This window comes from Salvelinus namaycush, chromosome 30 (genome assembly GCF_016432855.1).
Source record: "Salvelinus namaycush isolate Seneca chromosome 30, SaNama_1.0, whole genome shotgun sequence".
Lineage (NCBI taxonomy): Eukaryota > Metazoa > Chordata > Actinopteri > Salmoniformes > Salmonidae > Salvelinus > Salvelinus namaycush.
In genome coordinates this window covers 12,604,425-12,626,926 of record NC_052336.1, presented here as the reverse complement: position 1 = coordinate 12,626,926, position 22,502 = coordinate 12,604,425, and the positions used below count along the sequence as shown (strand labels likewise).

The 22,502-nt window shown below is 43.5% G+C and overlaps 1 protein-coding gene across 1 annotated transcript in view; it reads left to right on the top strand.

Moving 5' to 3' along the window:
* Positions 1–17,537, top strand: part of LOC120025326 (12S rRNA N4-methylcytidine methyltransferase-like) — a 60,603-nt gene extending 43,066 nt beyond the window's left edge. The window contains exons 4-6 of the mRNA XM_038969847.1: positions 6,135–6,326; positions 10,012–10,190; positions 15,182–17,537. Coding sequence (XP_038825775.1) covers positions 6,135–6,326; positions 10,012–10,190; positions 15,182–15,606 — 796 coding nt within the window. The 3' untranslated portion in view covers positions 15,607–17,537. The remainder of the gene's footprint in view (positions 1–6,134; positions 6,327–10,011; positions 10,191–15,181) is intronic.
* Positions 17,538–22,502: the final 4,965 nt, after the last annotated feature.

Sequence of the window (22,502 nt, the reverse complement as noted above, 5' to 3'; positions counted from 1 at the left end):
AGGATCCCTTTAACACATCTTAATATGCAGTAACACAAAAGTTATTGTAAATTGTGTAGGCTACCTACAATGCAATTAATTGCACTGTACCTGCTTACATTATGATTAATATATACATGCTTTAGAGACAGTTATTTGAAGTGACACTACAAAACAGAATAGACACTCTAATGAAGTCTGATTCACAATATCTCTACGGCCGAATGTGATTGGTATGTGCTTGCATTGTTAATGCTGTTATGTGGGTTATTTCCCCTCAAAGTTATACAGTCAACAATTTATGGATCATAGTTTAGATTGAAGGTTAGCTAGATCACAATACAGCCTTTTGCATGCATCCCACCTCTCAACCCTCTACACCTCCTTGCCAACCCTCAAACCCTGAAAAAAAATGAACCACTGAGTAACTGCTGCTAAAGCCCCTCGTTTCACAATCCATCCACATCCATTGTGTCAGGGAGACTTAAACCCAGTCCCCCCACGCTTAGCTGGTGGGCCTGGCGTCTCATTTGTCAGAACAGGGGCCCACGGCCCCAGTGTGAGGGAGATGCTGCCTCCCACTGAGGTTCCGTCAGTGGTGAGTGGGAGGTAAAGAGAGAGGAGAGCCCAGCAAACTTCGAAGAGAGAGGAGGGAGACACCGGGCCACTGTGTTTAATAATGAGGGAGAGAGTGTGTGCGAGAGCGAGCGAGAGCGCATGAGGGAGGATGAAAATGAGATGTTCCTAAGACCATGGCGTGGGTAGGAATTCTTTTACGTAGATTCCGGGGAAACCTCTCTCGGGGGGAATGTCTGCTACAGATACGCGCCTATGAGAGGGGGATGAGACGGAAGAGAGAAAATCAGAGTACGCCATTCTGTCAGCAGCAATATACCCCAGCTATAAACCCTTCCACACCCACTCACGATTTGAGTTGAGAGGAGAGAAATCTAGCAATTAGCTAATATTATTGGAAGCCTGTATAAAAGACCCTTGCAGCCCACGCAATGCCTCCACACAACAGGGCTGGAGAGCGTTCTCTTCTCTCTCGCTCGTATTTCTATCCTCACTGATTTCACTTCTCTTTTGCCTTGCAAAAAGTACAGCCTTGATGCAAACTATTGAAGAGCGATGTGAATCTGCACTTATGTAGTTGCTTAGATTAGTGCCCAGAGGAAGAGTTAGATTTTCTAGCGTAGTAGACGCCCTGACAACTTTCACATTGGTTGCAGTGGTCTGAGGGGTATCCTACGAAGGAAGCTGGATCTACTCAGTGTTTTCTAAAGCTAACCAGCTTCAATTAGCTTCAGATTCCAACTCAGGCTTCATCCGTACTACTACGGTATGAAGCCTGCCGCAAACTCTATCAGGCTTGTAACTGCTCGTACATGTCACACATGGCTAGTCGAACGCTGAACTCTTCATTGAGACAATGCTGAAACATCAAGCAATGGGCAAATCAGTTGCACATTTTCATTTGAGCCAAAATCAAAATGAAAGAAGGCCTGGGACGATACCAGTATCGCAATATATATCGCAATATTTCCTTGCCAAAAATGGAAACGCGAAGCAGATCAAAGTCTTTGGTCCTTTATAAACCTGCTGTATGTGAAATAGTGTGTGCTTGAGCTTCAAAAATCAATACATGTAACTCTGAATGACATCATGTTGTTGTTTGTTTCCAATATTAGGGCTGTTTTCCTAAAGAAGGTAAATCCGCTTTGTGTTTTGTTTCCTTGCCACGACACTGAGTATTGCAATACTGTTATTGTCCAGGCCCTAATGTTGAGACTTAATTCTCTATTCTGGGTGTGACAATATTGTGGAGATTCTACGCACTAGTCTATTACCAGAGATATCTTTGTTATTGCTATTACTTACGTACAGGGGGCTTTATGTGTGTGCAACTTTTAGGTAGAAAATTAACTAAAGCCACATCTGGGGGGAAAAAGAGAAAGTAAATTACTAGGTGTCTGTATGTCATTGATTTGCATGGGGTGATTAGCATTTAGCAAATAACCTGATGTATCATGTTTACTATAGACACCGATCCACTCTCCTAGGGCGACAATCCATAAGAAATCTAGTGAATAGGCCTACCAGGGAGAAGAAAGAGGAAACGACATTAGTTGTGGCACTCTACTGAGACTCTACGTAGCTCTAACTCTCTTTAGTCTGAGGCTTACATCTTAAACACATACATGCTACATTTGTTTATTTTTAAGTTTAGTTTAAACTTCTAGAGTTGAGGTTGCTTAAGTTCACATTCCAAACCAAACACAAGCATCTTTCGCCGGTGGTACTTTGTGTGTGTTCTTTTTTCATGTCCTGTAGATATTTTCATCACTGCTCCCCTGCTGAAAGCAATCAATCAGCATCTTGTCTTAGGCCTTAGTGACGCAGGTAGAGGAGCTGAGCAGGTCAGCACTGGGGAATATTTCAGACTTGATTTGTGGAGAAGCAGCGCGTCACGTTGGACACACACACACACACACACACACACACACACACACACACACACACACACACACACACACACACACACACACACACACACTTAGCACTCAACGGTGAGGACTCCTGGCACTTTTACCTCAAGATGGGGCGTTGGGAGGGGAATGGCATCTGCGGATGTGTGTTTTCAAGTGCTGCTGAAAATAGTGCATTTTTGTGTAATGTGTTCAGGTTACAGTCATGAAAATGGAAAAAAGGACACGATCTTTACACAGTACATCCGTACTGTGCATTTGTGTCATCCGTCAGAGGAAGCGCTTAAAAGATTAAACAAACCAACAGAGGAATTGTATTTTTAATTATTTTTTAATTTAACCTTTATTTAACTAGGCAAGTCAGTAAAGAACTAATTCTTATTTACAATGACAGAATATGTGTAGGCAAACCCTTATCTGCTCTACTTCAAACCCAGATAAACAGGTGACAGACGTTCATATGAAGAAGACTGCAGCAGCTCAAAGCTCTGTTCCTTTATTAAGGTCCTGCTCCAGGGCACCAATACTACCACCAATACTTACTCCCAGGATTGGCCTACAGTGCACAGACAGGGGAAGGGCTTTCTTTATCACATTTGTGGACAACTGGGGACATCTTCTGGGGCAAGTAGCAAAAATAGATGCAGGCTGAGCACTTGTGGAGAACCTTGACAGAAATTGGAACAGGGTGTTGATTAAGAAAGACGGAAGTTTCGCCATTTAATGGCCAATCTTCACACTTCCTGAAGACCCTAATGGAACTTAAATGGAAGCAGTTCCCAAAACCCCTTTTAATGTGATATGTGACATGGAAGTTGTAGTGACTACAGACAGTCAGAGCCTCAGTGTTAACATCTCCTCTGACGAATGGCGCTCTTTGCAGGACAGTAACCCCAGTCACCACCCTGGGGCATTGGGGTCTACCTTGTCCAGAGGGAAGTCCCTACTGGCCATAGTTTGACACATGCACGTGAAGGAGAGTGGTTGTAACAATAACCAGTTCATCATTATTTTTTAAACAAGGTTGCCCTGCCTGCCCTGCCTGAGCCCTGTTACCTCACTCAGCAGGGCAGGGCATCGTCCAGCATTACTTAAGGTCATTCAATCCACCATATGCCCCAATGTGGCCTTCTCTTCAATCATTTAACATGTTGTAGGTGGACCAGGGGAGATGGCATTTAAAACAACAACAACCTTTTATTCAGTTATAAGTTAAGAATGATGTCAATGTTGTGGGTTGCACAATTACATATAGATCAGTTCTCTAAATGTAACGGCTTTCTTCTGTGGACGAAGAATCGGACCAAAGCGCAGCGTGGTTAGTGTTCATCATTTTTAATTAAAGCCAATAAACGTGAACACTACAAAACAACAAAATGTGAAAAAACCAAAACAGTTCTGTCTGGTGCAGACACACGAAGACATGAAGACAACCACCCACAAAACCCAACACAAAACAGGCTACCTAAATATGGTTCCCAATCAGAGACAATGACTAACACCTGCCTCTGATTGAGAACCATATCAGGCCAAACATAGAAACGGAAAACTAGACACACAACATAGAATGCCCACTCAGCTCACGTCCTGACCAACACTAAAACAAAGAAAACACAAAAGAACTAAAACAAAGAAAACACAAAAGAACTATGGTCAGAACGTGACACTAAAGCAATTATAAGCCTATACTTGGACCACACACACACACACACACACACACACACACACACACACACACACACACACACACACACACACACACACACACACACTACCGAAACTGGTCGTGTTATAATAATATAATAATATAACAATAATAATAATATAACACCTTACATAAGGCATTTATATATCCAACCATGTGTCTAAGCCACATAAAGAAGTTAATCAATAAAAAACGTTGTGACTGTTTTGCATATTCTTAAATCCTTCTGTGGCTCACAGAAACAGAGCATCGGAGCCTCCTCAGCGTGTTGGGGAGTTCAACCGGCATAGCTGAGGGTGTGTAGAAAAAAAGTACCAGGATCTTAAATATAGTAACTGAAAATGGTATGATAAGGAAATTGCCCACTTGGCCAGTGTCTCATCTCTTGCAATTATCAATTAATAAAGTCCATAGATTAAAATCCCTTACTAAGAAAGCTCCATTATAATCTTTTGTAGTTCAACACGTTTTAGCCACAACTACTATAAGAACAGTTTGTTAGGGTCTTTGTCTCTTCAATGCTTAATCCACCTCCTCTCCTAGCCTGCCTGCCTTATTGCTGAAGACAATGTAAGATTTGTGGAGGAGGCTAGAAGAGTTGACACGACACCATCTGTACCAAACCAAGTTTATGATTAAACCTTACGATGCATTTAAACAAGTCAACTACCTGGATGAAATTAAATGTATCTCCACACACTGTGTTGTTTACCATGGTATCCAAGTTTAATTGAATTAGGGGGATAACAAAGGTATGTCAATTTTAGATGTTATGTCCATGAAACAATGTATGGATAATATGATATCCCTTCAGTTTTCCTACACTTTATTACATTTTATAGCCAATGTAACTTTTTAGGGGTCTTCAGTCTCTGAAGGGAGTGAAATGCATCAAGAGTCCTGATTGATGAAAACGGCCTTAAACCAATGAGCTGCAGAAGCCATAAATTCTCAGCATATTGACATAAGGTCTTACTGTATACTGCATTGGTACACAGTAGGCATGGTTGCTCTGTCTGGGGGCACTGCTCTGTTGAGATGGGACCGGGAGAGGGTGGACGGGTCTGTGAAGCACGTGGGTGTGGAGAATGCCTTGCTATAGATTTTACAGCATATTAATGACTGCAGCGAAGAATGAAAAACTTCTAGAGCATGATAAGGAAAAGCCCTGGCCTGACAGCGCGGGCGAGATGCTAAACTCAACCCTTGGTCTCTCAAGCGTCAGTGGGTGTATATACACAAGGACCCCAAGGCCTGCTTGCTAAGCCGTTAGTGGGAGAGACCTTATCGAGATGGCCACTGCTATTATATCTTTATTGCAGCAATGGGGGTCTTTTATTTAATTTCAACAAGACTATTGAGAGGAGACTAGAGGAGGTTAGATGAGGAGGAATCGCAATTGTCTGCGGTGCTGAGATGTGGAAGACGTTATATGTCAGGTTGGTGTGGTGTCTAAAACCCTGCCTCTGTCTCTCCCTTTTTGTCTGCCAGTGTTGGGTGACCCCTCAGGCTGATTTATGGCTGCCCCTCTAGCTCACACCAGCCATCATCTCTGCTGACTATCTGAAAAGGTCACATGAAAAATGCATCCCACTACCTGTGTGTGCGGCAGGAGGCTGTGTCTTGTACAGGGCTGTGTGTTGTACAGGAAGGATTTGCATGGGGATGGGGTCCAGAGGAGACAGGTGTTGAACAGCAAGGAAAGGCTGACTTTTTCTGTCAACCACTTTTGCTTTAAAGGTTTTTATAGTGCTTTTTATTTGTCTCATTAGCATTCATAATAAACAGGAAGTGTCAACAGGAGTTTTTGTACAAATTCTTGTACAGTATTTCTGACCTGTGTTGAATGTGTTTACATAATTTGTACCCATTTCTCCATGTCTCTTTCCTGACATTTAATTATCTGATGAAAGGTTTTCTTCCCCCCCCCCCCCCCCTCCCTCCTTCCCTGCCTCCCCCAGTGGCCGGGTGCATCCGTTACTGGGGCGTTTCAGTGAGCTGGGAGCCCTGCTGTCTAGACTGAGGTTGCAGTCAGGTAGTGTGGATGCTGTTCTTCTGGATGCTGGCTGCTCCTCCATGCAGATGGACTGTCCCGAGAGAGGCTTCTCCCTCAGTAAGGATGGCCCTCTGGACATGAGGATGGATGCAGAAAGGTGGGACCACGCATAATCACACCTACACTGCTGATGCGCTCTTAAAGTGGCAGCGCACGGTGAAGGCTCCGTGCAGGATTTCGCCACAAGTTGCACAAAGCATTATTGTCATTTTCTGTCCATCACTATGTATTATAGGGTAGTATCAGTGATGATTAATTATATAGGCCTATGTGTCTGGAGGATACATTGAACTACCTTCAGCCCAGATTACTCTAACATAGTATGTGTTCCTCAACACACATACGGCATCTCCTTCCTACTTCATGCTGGGAAATTTTATAATCTGTGGTGGTAATTTTATTTCCCTGCTTCTGTCACTGGCATGAGAGGAAAGTAATTTGGGTCAACAATTTATTCCCATAGGTGTGTGTATGTGTGTGTGTGTGTGTGTGTGTGTGTGTGTGTGTGTGTGTGTGTGTGTGTGTGTGTGTGTGTGTGTGTGTGTGTGTGTGTGTGTGTGTGTGTGTGTGTGTGTGTGTGTGTGTGTGTGTGTGTGTGTGTGTGTGTGTGTGTGTATTTGAGCATTGAGCACTCATGAGGCCTGGAACTTGTAGTCTATCAATCTATCCTTGCCTCCGAGGACTTTGACAGTGATTTGACATGAGCTTTCAAATGGACAGGTATTATGTTTCTGCGGAGAGGAACGGCAATTGTTATTGTATAATCAGTAGGATTCCGCCGCATCAGCCAACCCTTACAGCAGCAAAAGGAAAATGATCGATGCAAAGCAGAGTGGTTCATGAACTAGTATATCATGTTAGTGTTCGATGAAGGAATGAGTCACTCTTGCTGTTGTAGATGGACAACATATAAGGGCTTGCATCTGTTCTTTATCTTTACCTCCCATTTACACTGTAAAAACCCATCTCGGTCAATTATGTGGTTTATTTTTTCCCCATTTGAGGAACCTCGTAGGCAATGTATTTTAAACACCGTTTGAAGCTACATATTTTTGTCTTTTATGACAACATAAACAGACATGGAGCAAAATATCCTTTGTTTTTAGGTTATGATAAGGTATGACAATTGTACTAAACGCACCTACTCAAGGCATTTTATTGTAATTCATATTCCTTTAAAAATTATTTATTATATTACCCTCGTTCTGTTACCCTAGTTGAAATGACCAATGAAGCTCGTTCAATAATTGTTCATATGGCAGATCTCAAGTTTATACAGTTGAAGTCGGAAGTTTACATACTCTTAGGTTGGAGGCATTAAAACTAGTTTTTCAACCACTCCACACATTTCTTGTTGACAAACTATAGTTTTGGCAAGTCGGTTAGGACATCTACTTTGTGCATGACACAAGTAATTTTTCCAACAATTGTTTACAGACAGATCACAATTCTAGTGGGTCAGAAGTTTACATAAACTCAGTTGACTGTGCCTTTAAACAGCTTGGAAAATTCCAGAAAATGATGTCATGGCTTTAGAAGCTTCTGATTGGCAAATTGGCAACATTTGAGTCAATTGGAGGTGTACCTGTGGATGTATTTCAAGGCGTACCTTCAAACGCAGTGCCTCTGCTTGACATCATGGGAAAATTTTATGAAATCAGCCAAGACTTGGAGACCTCCACAAGTCTGGTTCATCCTTGGGAGCAATTTCCAAACACCTGAAGGTACCACGTTCATCTGTACAAACAATAGTACGCAAGTATAAACACCATGGGACCACGCAGCCGTCATACCTCTCAGGAAGGAGACTTGTTCTGTCTCCTAGAGATGAACGTACTTTGGTGCGAAAAGTGCAAATCAATCCCAGAACAACAGCGAAGGACCTTGTGAAGATACTGGAGGAAACAGGTACAAAAGTATCTATATCCACAGTAAAATTAGTCCTATATGGACATAACCTCAGCAAGGAAGAAGCCACTGCTCCAAAACCGCCATTAAAAAGCCAGACTAGGCCTCCCGGGTGGTACTGTGGTCTAACCCAGAGTCTCTGGTGGCACAGCTAGCACTGTGATGTAGTCATGTGCTACCAGAGACTCTGGGTTCGAGCCCAGGCTCTGTCGCAGCCGGCCGCGAACCGGGAGGTCCATGGGGCGACGCACAATTGGCCTAGCGTCGTCCGGGTTAGGGAGGGTTTGGCCGGTAGGGATATCCTTGTCTCATCGCGCAGGTGTTTCCTCCGACACATTGGTGCGGCTGGCTTCCGGGTTGGATGCGCGCTGTGTTAAGAAGCAGTGCGGCTTGGTTGGGTTGTGTTTCGGAGGACGCATGGCTCTCGACCTTCGTCTCTTCCGAGCAAGTACGGAACTTGTAGCGATGAGACAAGACAGTAACTACTAACAATTTGATACCACAAAATTGGGGAGAAAAAGCCAGACTACAGTTTGCAACTGCACATGGGGACAAAGATTGTACTTTTTGGAGAAATGTCCTCTGGTCGGATGAAACCGAAATAGAACCGTTTGGCCATAATGACCATCGTTATGTTTGGTGGGGAGACTTGCAATCCGAAGAACACCATTCCAACTGTGAAGCACGGGGGTGGCAGCATCATGTTGTGGTGGTGCTTTGCTGCAGGAGGGACTGGTGCACTTCCCAAAATAGATGGCATCATGAGGTATCATGAGGTAGGAAAATGATGTGGATATATTGAAGCAACATCTCAAAACATCAGTCAGGAAGTTCAAGCTTGGTCGCAAATGGGTCTTCCAAATGGACAATGACCCCAAGCATACTTCCGAAGTTGTGGCAAAATGGCTGAAGGACAACAAAGTCAAGGTATTGGAGTGGCCATCACAAAGCCCTGACTTCAATCCTATAGAAAATTTGTGTGCAGAACTGAAAAAGCTTGTGCGAGCAAGGAGACCTATAAACCTAACTCAGGTACACCAGCTTTGTCAGGAGGAATGGGCCAAAATTCACCCAACTTATTGTGGGAAGCTTGTGGAATGCTACCTGAAACGTTTGACCCAATTTAAAGGCAATGCTACCAAATTCTAATTGAGTGTATGTAAACTTTTGACCCACTGGGAATGTGATGAAAGAAAAAAAGCTGAAATAAATCATTCTCTCTACTATTATTCTGACATTTCACATTCTTAAAATAAAGTGGTGATCCTAACTGACCTAAGACATGGAATTTTTACTAGGATTAAATGTCAGGAATTGTGAAAACCTGAGTTTAAATGTATTTGTCTAAGGTGTATGTAAACTTCCGACTTCAACTGTAGATAGTAGTCTACACTGTTTATTTCAAGGTCTACTGTACAGGTGATTTTTGTATGCCTGCTCCTTTTCTATGCATTCAAATCTGAGGCGTTTGTGGAATTTTAATATGCAGAGGTCAGCATTGATTTTTCCTCTGACATAACCTTTCGCATTTGTTTTCTCCAGCACCAACTAAAATGACACTTGATATGTATGATCATTGGCACATTATTCATCTAAAGCGTTAAATGTCTTTCCCACCCAACACTTTGTTGTAGTTCTATTTATGTATTTTTATCCATATTAATTATGTTTCTCTAATGAGATGTACCCGAGAACCTGTCGATGAGTAAATGGAGACAAATGAACTGGCAAAATAGACATATGGCTCTGCCACTGGCTACATCTCCCTTGTTAGCCACAGAGGTTTTCATCTGTGTCTGAGATATGTCAGACTTCGCCGCTGTCAGCAAGGACGTGACGTCAAGCAGTCTAATTGGGCTCTTCTTTGTGTGTAGGTACCCCGACATGCCCTGCGCCGCTGACGTTGTGAACGCCTTAGATCAACAGGCTCTTGCGTCCATCCTCACTGCCTATGGGGAGGAGAGGCACGCCAGGAAAATAGCCTCGGCAATGGTGGAGGCACGCAGTGTCTACCCCATCACCCGGACACAGCAGCTGGCCAGCGTGGTGGCAGGTACCCTCATTAATTCCCTACATCGTCTTAGAGGCTCAGGGCAGAAACGGTAGGGAAATATTAAGCCCCTGTCTCCCTGTGGGACCTATTTGTCTGGGGAAAAATCACGATGGCTCTAATCTCAAGCATCATCCTCTCCTGTCTGGGTTTTGGATGCCTCTCACACCCCTTTCCTGATGAGATTACTATTAATAAGGAGGAGAGATGCGTCTGGCGTAGAGTGTGACTACCTCTCTTTTTCACACGAGCCCCCATTCTCCCTTCCCTCATTCCCATCTTCCTCCTCCCCTTTGTTGCTTTTGATTTCGTTTCCCACCCTACCTCATTTTATGCCCATCCCCGCAGCCCGTCTCGTTCACACACATGCACACACACTCATGCACAGATTGAGGATGGATCATAATTTTTTAATGCATTTTTGTAAATGTTTTTTTTGCCTCTGAAAGCTAGAAAGAGAGGTCTTCTCAATGGCTGTTACGGAGCTAGGCGCTACGTGCGTCACACAGGGAGAACAGGTGTGAGGGAGGATAGTTGTTTGATCTCTTGAAGAGCAGAGCGAGTCACCAGCAATCTTTATTCCAATCAATCCAAGAGGTCCTGACTCGTGCGGGTCCCAGGGGGTCAGCTAGGCTGCTGGTGACACCGTTGCCTAGGGAAGAATGCCATGTGGGTGGAGGGGAGGGAAGGTTGTATTTGTGTAAGGGGGCACACTTTGTAGCGCAATGGTTGGGGGGTGTTCAGGACCGAAATGATAGTGTGCTGTAGGTTTATTGGACGGGTCTTTCTTTTTCTCTCTCCATCTCTCTACCTTTTTGCAGGCACACTTAGATCAGGATGCAGATCTCTTAAGCCCCATAGACTACAGTGGCAGGAAGGGTTCCAGACTGTTTGGCCATGTTGGTGTGCAGAGCTTGTTTTGAGCCAGGGCTCAACACTGTGTTTGCTACCGATAGCCCTGCAGCTCTTCTATAAGGAGTAGTAGCCCTGCAGCTCTTCTATAAGGAGTAGTAGCCCTGCAGCTCTTCTATAAGGAGTAGTAGCCCTGCAGCTCTTCTATAAGGAGTAGTAGCCCTGCAGCCCTTCTATAAGGAGTAGTAGCCCTGCAGCTCTTCTATAAGGAGTAGTAGCCCTGCAGCTCTTCTATAAGGAGTAGTAGCCCTGCAGCCCTTCTATAAGGAGTAGTAGCCCTGCAGCCCTTCTATAAGGAGTAGTAGCCCTGCAGCTCTTCTATAAGGAGTAGTAGCCCTGCAGCTCTTCTATAAGGAGTAGTAGCCCTGCAGCTCTTCTATAAGGAGTAGTAGCCCTGCAGCTCTTCTATAAGGAGTAGTAGCCCTGCAGCTCTTCTATAAGGAGTAGTAGCCCTGCAGCTCTTCTATAAGGAGTAGTAGCCCTGCAGCTCTTCTATAAGGAGTAGTAGCCCTGCAGCTCTTCTATAAGGAGTAGTAGCCCTGCAGCCCTTCTATAAGGAGTAGTAGCCCTGCAGCTCGTCTATAAGGAGTAGTAGCCCTGCAGCCCTTCTATAAGGAGTAGTAGCCCTGCAGCCCTTCTATAAGGAGTAGTAGCCCTGCAGCCCTTCTATAAGGAGTAGTAGCCCTGCAGCTCTTCTATAAGGAGTAGTAGCCCTGCAGCTCTTCTATAAGGAGTAGTAGCCCTGCAGCTCTTCTATAAGGAGTAGTAGCCCTGCAGCTCTTCTATAGGGAGTAGTAGCCCTGCCTCCATTTCCTTTCCATTCACCTGTATTATGAAAATGTAGTGACGTACTAAATCAAATAGTTCCTGCCTCAATAGAGCCATTCAGAGTTAATTGTACTGAACGTAATTCCGAAATTTGAATTTGATTAATCTGTTTATAAACCTCTTTAGCAGAGCTAGCTAAAGGACATGGATCTGATTTCATGAGGAGAAAAACACCACAGAAATAGACAAACCAGTCAAATAAATATGACTTAACCAACCCATAGGTTATATAAATTGATATGAATACAACTAAACATTTTCGGGGTGTGATGAACAAAAGCAACAATCCACTAACAGATCAAATATTAGACTATTAGAATTCATTTTGTGTGTTTAGCTTACATACATTTGCATAACACAATCATACAGTTTTGCTTCAGTTATGGCTCCAATATATTAATTCTAAGCCGATTGTCGCCCTCCCCCTTCCCTGCCAGAGTCAACAGTAATGCCTAATGAGTCCTCCCTACCCCCTCTCGCTTGCACCCCAGCATCTATTTTGTTACAAATTAAGCAGTGGTGGTTGGGTTGTTGAAGGTGTTGAGACACCATAATGACAGGTGCCTTGAGAGCCTTTTACTCCCCCCACTCACTCCCTCCCTCCATACATCCCCTTGTCTCTCTCTTCCTTCCTTTGTGTAAACCCACACAGCTGAGGCCTCTAAAATGTTTTCATATATACATATATTTTTTTAAGAACTCCTAACATAATATTCTGGAGTGCAATCCATTTAGCCCATATAGCAGGGGTCAGCAACACGTTATTTTGTCAAATAAGACCGTAACATCCAGGAATTCAGCTAAAAATGTGTTTAATTCTCAACAAAAAAAAGTTTTATATGTCATGGCTCAATGTAATCAAGGTATGAAATGATTGTATTTGAAAATAACAATCTCTTCTTAGGCTGAGATGTAGTCATATTTGCAGTGTAAAATTATTCTAATTATGTTCCGGCCCCCTGACCATCCGCTCCGACAAAAATAGGCCCGCGGATGAATCTAGTTGTCTACCCCTGCCATATAGGCTCTGCTATTCACTGGGTCAGAGTGGTGCAGCCAACCACTAATGCATCTCAAATGGACTCAAGGTGTTGAGAGTTAACGCAGCAGAGTGAACAGGCACATCCTTGATATGGTGATGGACACAGCTAGTGAGGATAACATGATTGACTGTTGTAGGAGTGTGTGGCCTTTCAACCCAACATTCACTCACGTGACGGATGTGGTTAGTAATGGCTGTTTGCCTCGCAATAAATGCATTGTGTCAGTGTGAAGTTTGCCCAGCTAAATGGACACCCTAGTTTTCTTCAATTACAAATGAACAGCCCTTAGAATTGCAATGCTGTGTTGATTTCTAAATCACACTTTTCCAGTGTTAAACAACCTCAAAAGAATAACATTCTAATGTGAATTCTAAGTAATGTTGAGAATGTTTTCTATCCTCGTCATGGTGTCTGCAACTTGGTGACATTTGGCGGTGGTGTTTCACTAACCACAGACCGTGAATGAGGCGGTGGTTTCAGCTCACAGAAACAAATAATCACCACGGCACAAGCCCAAGCTCCATGGAGAGTTCACGAGCAGTCCGTTGAACTCATGCCTCAAGCGCTGACAATATTAATGATGTAATACATCCTCAAGTGCCTCACTGCTTTATAGAACACAGGATTTATGAACTAATAATCAAGCATCACTCTGAAATACTCTTGTGCATAAACATGCAGCGTATGGCTGCCTAGGAATGGTTCTTCCAGGACTCCAACTGAAGCCATGTAATTAGGATCCCTTATCTTTAGTGGTGTGTTGTTCCACAGTGCAGTACTGTCCTTATTGAGAAGCAATTGCTGTAATATGATTGTGAAGTGAATCCCTTTCCCTGACCCCCTTTATAGAAACAAATGAGATGGAAAAGAACATATCCAGCTCAGCGATACCCTTTCATTTCATAGCAAGACAGAGTCCATCACATCAGCCTTCGGACCAGACAATCACCAGGGATAACATCACCTGGAGAAGAAATGTATTTAAACATGGGCATTCTTATGTTTCTTAGACTAAATTCTTCGTTAATAATTATGCTTTTTTGTCATTCTTCCAGATTTTATGTCAGGGTTGTAGCAAATAACATTAGACAAAAGTATTTTTAGAATATTATTTATCCATTAGCGATGAAGAAAAAGTGATTGGTCTTATAAAATGGTAATAACCACTACATCCCAGAGGGGTTTCAGAACTCCGCTGCCTCCAACAGGTCTGGAGGATTTGGTGTCTGTTTGGCAATGCTATTTGTTCAGCCTGTTCAGTTGATCAATGAGATTGTTTGGATGTAGCTAGATTTGTGTTAGCTTTCCCAGTCTGCTGCTTTGTGGCATCTTTGCTTTTTTTTCTCTCATGCACTCTAGCTGTGGGACCCTTGAAAGATGAATTAGAGAGAGAGAGTACAACTTGGTGAAGCTGGGCCACGGCCGCAGCGCAGGTTTTCTATTGATTGCTGGGTGACTCACAGTCAGTGCTGTTGAACGCAGGAGGAGAGAAATGCCACACTGCTCTCTCTCTCTCTCTCTCTCTCTCTTTCCTCGCTTTTTCTCTCTCTCCCCCTCTTGCGCTCTCTCTCCCGCCCTCCCTCTCTTCTCCTCTCACGTACACACATGGGCTGGGTCCTACGTCAATGCTGGCATTACTCTGGACAGTGGACACCAAATCTCCAGATAGGAAACAGAGCAGTGCTTCAGCAGCCAGGAAGGCACTGCGGTCTGGACCCCTTGACTGTCAATCAGTGCCAGGGAGCAGGGAGAAGTGGTCGTGCTCTTCACCCAGCACAGATTGTTTTGTGGCACTTCAAACAGTACCAAATGCAAACATGACCATCTGAGCTTACTTGAACACAGTCTGTCTGAACATGGCTGAAAGAGAACCACAACTTTATTTTCAATATTATCACAAGCACCTGTTTATTTACAGGTTTTACTTACTGTCATTGTCAATCACATATTAAAGCTGCAGCCTGGACAGGATATGGGAAAATGTGGCTATGATTGGGGCTTATTCAGACTGGGAGTTAGGTTAAAAACTAAGCGTCATTAGAGAGCTGTGAGACTTTTGGTCTGTTGCTGAGAAGCATGTGTCTCCTGGATAGAATGTGAAACATTTCAGGTATGCTGCTCTCCAGGTGAATAACATGCTTCCTGCGCTATATAAATGCTTCATGTCATTTGTTTGATTTATTTCAAATAAAAGCATTTCTTTGTCTCTAGGATCTTTTGCAGCCAGCGCTCTCTATGCCCGCAAAGATCGGCTTCAGCGGCCCTCACACGTTGCCACCAAGACATTTCAGGCGCTGCGTATGTTTGTCAATGATGAGCTGAATGAACTGCATGCTGGACTCTGCACTGCTCAGACAATGCTTAAACCTGGCGGCCGCCTCTGTGTGCTGACCTTCCATTCACTAGAGGACCGCTTGGTAAAGCGTTTTCTCCATGGAGAGGATGTAGGTGCCCCACCCCGTCGGAGTCTCCGTCAGAGAGTCCAGCGATGGGAGGAGGAAGAAGAGAAGGATGGGGAAAAGGACAGTGGTCATTGGGTTGACCTCCAGAGAGGGGTGCTGATGCCACAGGCAGAAGATGTACTGGAGAATCCACGGGGACGCTCAGCCAAACTCAGGGCAGCATTCAAACAATAACCCTCTGGAACTTGGCCTCAACCTGCACCAATTAAATCTTCCTTGTTTTTTAACTAGACTACAGAACCACCAGGCTGGTCTTCGTCAGATACGAGCATACTGATCATATCCAGGCACAGTCTCACTGGTGTCGGTCGGGTGACATACAGAACAAGTGCCTTGTTAATGGTGGAACTCTGAGGCTGACTGGTATTTAACTGCCATGCACTAATAGTCAACAATCCATGTAGGCATGTGCTCTTTAGTTCGTAGTATACTGTGTGTTGGCACTGAGTATTTATTTCATTTAGTTTAAGTGACTTGTGTACACTACTTGAAGTATAGGAAACACAATTGTGCTGAGTTGAAGATATCAAAGGTTAAGACAAGGATTCTAATATCCCATAACTCTTTGCATAAATGAGAAAGAATTAGAAAACAAAGGGGTCAGCTATGCTAGTTAGCAACGGCGCTGGTCCCATGAATCTGTTTATTTTTCGAAATATTCTAATCTGGGTATCTTCAACCTTGGCTGAAGCCGGGTTTGTTCAACCTAGGCTGAAGCCGGAGATATGGAAGACAAAAAGTCTCTCTCCCACTCACTCACTCAATTTGTACTGCATTACTTTATGGCTGAGCTGACACAGTTGCATACAGTAACAGTTCTGTCTTGAATTCTGAGTTTCCTCAGTTCTCCCCGTTGGCTGAACCCATAATGTCTTTGCTCTTTTGACTAATTAATTAATCAGAACAATGTTGCCTCCAACCGACTGATGAGTATCCAGATCAACGGATGTAGGCACTAACCTCACTCACTGATGTCTGTATACTCCAGCAATGAGATGACAACTTCCTAGGTAGTTTTGGCCGAATGTGTACTGCACTGCACTGCACTGCACTGCATGAATCAGTAATGTCTTTAAATACCAAGTGACTCAAGTGTCACAAGTGGCGGTGAATGAGCGGATGACTGTTTCGTTCATGAGCCTTCTCCTCCAACTGTTAACAGATGAGGTGTTTTGATCTGTACTATTGGACTTTGTCTATTTGTAATTGCTCCATCAAGAGGATCAACACTTTTCTTCCCCTCTGCCTCGTTCTGTACACTCTAAATATACACTTCTTGTTACCTTGGAAACTAAACAGCACAAGTAACATTTAACTGTGTTTAAATGCGTTTTCTGTTTTAATCTTCTGCGAAACAATGCCGTATGTAAAATTTTGACGTCACACAGTCGTCATGGTTATTTGAATTCAATTTGAAATAAGAATGGTAATCCTGTTTGATCTGTTCTTTAATGGATGGTCCAAGGGTTCTAAGCCCCTTACTCTGTAGACCCCCATTCCTCCCCTCTAATCAGGAATGATTCAGACGTGGAACACCTGGTGTGTGGAATCTGAATTCAAAACTCAAAATGTGACTCTCTCCCTTTTGATGACCACTATATAACTATGACTCATAATCGTGCAACTGGTGACAATTCAAACCATAAATTCTTCTGTAGATATCCGCCAGCACCTGTACACATCATCTGCCTTTTCCTTCCTGTACACCCTCTCTGCCACCTGACCAAATTAAAGCTTTCTTCAGTTCTCCCAAGTTTGTCTAACTTTAACCAATTTAACAAACGTTGCTTTGTTTCTCCCCACTTCTCGTAACCTGTCAGCTTTTGTCTTTTACTAGTAAGGAATGACCCCTCAACACGTAGCAAATTCCACATTCTTCTTTACACTCAAATCTATCAAGTATTTTGTATTAACTAAAGCGGTCAAAAATTGTTGTCAGTTTTCTCTGTTTTACACTGCATGCTCTTGTTCATGGATCCTGATTTGTTAATATTAAGACTTGTAATGTACAGTTGTGGCCAAAAGTGTTGAATGACACAAATATTAATTTTCACAAAGTTTGCTGCTTCAGTGTCTTTAGGTATTTTTGTCAGATGTTACTATGGAACACTGAAGTATAATTACAAGCATTTCATAAGTGTCAAAGGCTTTTATTGACAATTACATAAAGTTGATGCAAGGAGTCAATATTTGCAGTGTTGACCCTTCTTTTTCAAGACCTATGCAATCCGCCCTGGCATGCTGTCAATTAACTTCTGGGCCACATCCTGACTGATGGCAGCCCATTCTTGCATAATCAATGCTTGGAGTTTGTCAGAATTTGTGGGTTTTTGTTTGTCCACCCGCCTCTTGAGGATTGACCACACGTTCTCAATGGGATTAAAGGTCTGGGGAGTTTCCTGGCCATGGACCCAAAATATCGATGTTTTGTTCTCCGAGCCACATAGTTATCACTTTTGCCTTATGGCAAGGTGCTCCATCATGCTGGAAAAGGCATTGTTCGTCACAAAACTGTTCCTGGATGGTTGGGAGAAGTTGCTCTCGGAGGATGTGTTGGTACCATTCTTTATTCATGGCTGTGTTCTTAGGCAAAATTGTGAGTGAGCCCACTCCCTTGGCTGAGAAGCAACCCCACACATGAATGGTCTCAGGATGCTTTACTGTTGGCATGACACAGGACTGATGGTAGCGCTCACCTTGTCTTCTCCGGACAAGCTTTTTTCCGGATGCCCCAAACAATTGGAAAGGGGATTCATCAGAGAAAATGACTTTACTCCAGTCCTCAGCAGTCCAATCCCTGTACCGTTTGCAGAATATCAGTCTGTCCTGATGTTTTTCCTGGAGAGAAGTGGCTTCATTGCTGCCCTTCTTGACACCAGGCCATCCTCCAAAAGTCTTTGGCTCACTGTGCGTGCAGATGCACTCACACCTACCTGCTGCCATTCCTGAGCAAGCTGTTGTACTGGTAGTGCCCCGATCCCGCAGCTGAATCAACTTTAGGAGACGGTCCTGGCGCTTGCTGGACTTTCTTGGGCGCCCTGAAGCCTTCTTCACAACAATTGAACCTCTCTCCTTGAACTTCTTGATGATCCAATAAATGGTTGATTTAGGTGCAATCTTACTGGCAACAATATCCTTGCCTGTGAAGCCCTTTTTGTGCAAAGCAAGGATGACGGCACGTGTTTCCTTGCAGGTAACCATGGTTGACAGAGGAAGAACAATGATTCCAAGCACCACCCTCCTTTTCAAGCTTCCAGTCTGTTATTCAAATTCAATCAGCATGACAGAGTGATCTCCAGCTTTGTCCTCGTCAACACTTACACCTGTGTTAACGAGAGAATCACTGACATGTCAGCTGGTCCTTTTGTGGCAGGGCTGAAATGCAGTGGAAATGTTTTGGTGGATTCAGTTAATTTGCATGGCAAAGAGGGACTTTGCAATTAATTGCAATTCATCTGATCACTCTTCTTAACATTCTGGAGTATATGCAAATTGCCATCATACAAACTGAGGCAGCAGACTTTGAAAATTAATATTTGTCATTCTCAAAACTTTTGGCCACGACTGTACATTGTGAACATCAATTGAGTTAATCTTGTGTAGAGGGGGATGAGCATAAAGCAGATATGTCAATGGTTGTAAATGAGACTGACCTGTGCTTGTATGTTCTCAATTACCATGGAAACAGTGGCTTAAGTGAACAGTCATTGGGATAACTTGCTCTATTATTAACAGCCATGTATCAATCCATGGATTGAATTACTACCAAGTAATAAGTAATACCTACCAGGAAGATGTTAATCAGTTCTCAGAAGCCCGTTTCTGGCTAAGTCTTTCAGTGTGCAGACAAGAGTTACACACGTCCGTCCCCATGTACTAACAAAAGGTGTGTATTGGGTCAGTTGCCATAGGAACAAACTCACAAAACCGATTTCTTAACTCACCTCAGTTTTCTGAGAGGATTTACAGAGGAAAACTGTAACTGAATGCAAATAATAAATGAAATCCAGTCCTTTTCTCTGTGTATGCTTCGGTTGTTTATTATATGTCTCAAAAAGGAATAGATTTGACAGCCTTGACCATATTGGAATAAGCCTTTCTGTCAGGAGACAAAGGATAAGGCTATGAATGGATCTGTTTTCTACATTAACAACGATTTGACACTTTTCCAGATGTTTCCACAAATTTGGCTATATTTACAATGGGAGGGGCAATGAAAGAATGCTGTTACCTGCTCTGTGCATTAGCTTTGGGCTGCTCATTCTAGACCAAAATGAATACATTCATCGCCTAACTCCACCCTGACTTTGCGTGCTGTTTCTTTTAATGTACCAATTACAAATGTGAGTCAACAGAATATCTGGGCAAGTAATGAGATACCTGCTTGCATTCATTCTAATTAGCCATAATTAGACACCTTTTGTCCATTATGTGAAATCCTGAGTGGGCTGAGTGGAGATGGTATGGTGGTGGGGGGTGGGCTATTTCTGGAGGTTGGGCGTGCACGCTGGATCCCCGCTGTCGAGTCACCTTGGAAAAGGGACATTTTATTTATGATAACAAGTCTTGGAACACTATCCATAGCTTTGAAAAAGGGAGCATAGAATGAAGAAAATAAAAGAAAGATAATATATGAAATATGCATTTAATGAGAAAAGCGGGTAGAATCATGTTAAGATTCAATGAGTATGGCTGAAAAAATGACATCCTCTTGAAATTGGGAAAACGTCAATGATTGAAGACATGTCCATGACCCAACCAATGGAATCGGAGCTCTACAGTACATGAGTGTGTAGGCTGTGTGTGTGTGCGGTGCATTCTTGCTAAACTGGTAGATGAACAAAGGAGCTGAAGTATTTTTGCCTGTTCCCAAGACAAGCTCACTGTTTCACTCAACCTGTCTGCACTGCTGTAGCTTAAGCCAAAAGCCTTCTCTAGCCAATCCCTAACCAGAGGGCTATTCCAGCCAATGGTTTACTGTTCAATAGTTGCAAGGTCTGACTGATGCTTGCTCCAGACAATTTTTCACTATCCAAACCAGAAGAGATATGTATCTTGGCCAATAGCTCGTCACACGAGATGAAACAGACACATGTGCCGGCCAATGGCTCCCCCTCTGAGAGATGCAGAGGAGCAGAAGCAGTGGCTCAGGTAAGGACAGCACAGTCTGCAAACCCCCTCCCCCCACAACTCTCACCCTCCTGCTCTCACTCACTCCCGCCTGTCTCTGCTGCTCCTGCTATAAAAAGATTTCTCAATGAAAAAGGCTTTGAGGTCAAAGCCATTTGAATTATTTTTGTGAATGACGCAGGGGCTGTGGGAGGAGACAGACATTGAAGCGGAGCCGGGGAGCACAGCTACTGTAGGGGGGGCTTCTGCTGCATTTGGCTGACTTTCAATTAAAACTTGGATATGGAAAATAAAATATTAAATTAAAATAGTATTTATGAAGTCCTCCCCCTCCTGAGAATGCATAGCTAATGCCTTGAACCCAACCATAAATATCCACCCTCTGACTCAGTCTGTTCTCAAAATAATCTATTTTATTCTCACCTGTAATAGAATGCACCCCTCTGCGTTGTCAGACGACATAGTAACCTGAGGTAGTATGGTCTCGTCTCAGGAGAGTAGATACCCTGGACCGGTCACCGACTCCCCAGTGGACTGTATGAATGGACTGAATTCCACATCACTCTGCTCATATAATAATGATCGATGACATAGTAACCTGAGGTAGTATGGTCTCGTCTCAGGAGAGTAGATACCCTGGACAGGTCACCGACTCCCTAGTGGACTGTATGAATGGACTGAATTCCACATCACTCTGCTCATATAATAATGATCAACATACTGGACAGGCTGAGAAGTCCAAGAGCTAGAGGAATAACTTGTGCTCAGTCTGTAATGTAATTTACACAGGGCACAGACATTACTATAGGATTTGGGGCCAGGAGTTTTTCCTCATCAGTAAATTCTCCAGGCCTGAGGTTAGATCTGCTCTAGCTTGTAAGCACAGTATGGCTATTGGAAAAAGTATGTTGGTTAAGGCTTCACCAAAGTCCATTTATGAATTTGGAGTTTTGAAAAATGCAATTTATTTTCGTACATGGGAATAGATTAATTGAGATGGGTTATTTTTTACCAATCTCTTTTTATTGGTCGTTTGTTAAAATAACAAAATTGTCAGGTGCTTTAAAGGAAATCACACTGACAGGAGGATTCTTTGGCACAGTGTGGAATGACAAAGCCCAGAAACCAGGAGCTATCAGTAATCAACACCAATGAGGCAACGTATTGAATAGTGGCGGCAGAATAAAATCATCTTCCTCAGTGGGGGGCCCTGACTCAGTCCAGCGGCCCCTCCACTTTGGCTGCATTATCGTTCTCTAGGAAAATCACATTTGCACTGCGACCTGTAATATTCCAAGTGGTTGTCCATGGGCTCTCACCACGGCACCATTTTAAGAGGACAGTGAATTGGAGGTTGCAAACATAACAATCACCCTTAGGTAATGGCAGGGTTTGTTGCAGGTGTCATTTACTCCATACAAAGCAGCACATCCTCCTGTATGGCCCAAATGGAGTCCTCCTCAGCCTGGTCTCTCCTGGCAGCTTATCAGCAGCTACCCTGTTGGTGTGTCAGATTGCTGGAGCAGTGTACCAATAGGAGTCCTGTGGTCTGTCTATAATGGTCACGGCATCTGTCTCTCATCGTTAGTGAACTCTAATGCAGTTAGCGGGGAGGGTGATTCCTTTTTTAATCAGGGCCAAAGAGACTGTTAATGATCCCTGGTGTTGGATTTGTGAGCTGTGATGGAGCATGTAATTAGATGATGAGAGGGAAGGTTCCTATGATTCCTCCACTCCTCTGTTAAACCTTTTTATGTCTTTATGATGACTCCTTCCTCGTTTTACACTGTCACCTTGTCTGTTTGATCCACAGTGTTACCAGAATCAATCTGGTCCCAGGTGAATTGAAACACTTGTGATCAGGCCTATATTATTCCACTGTGCTGCATAGTGTAGCTGAAATGATTTATGCAACAGCATGATCAAGTGTCAAAGATCAT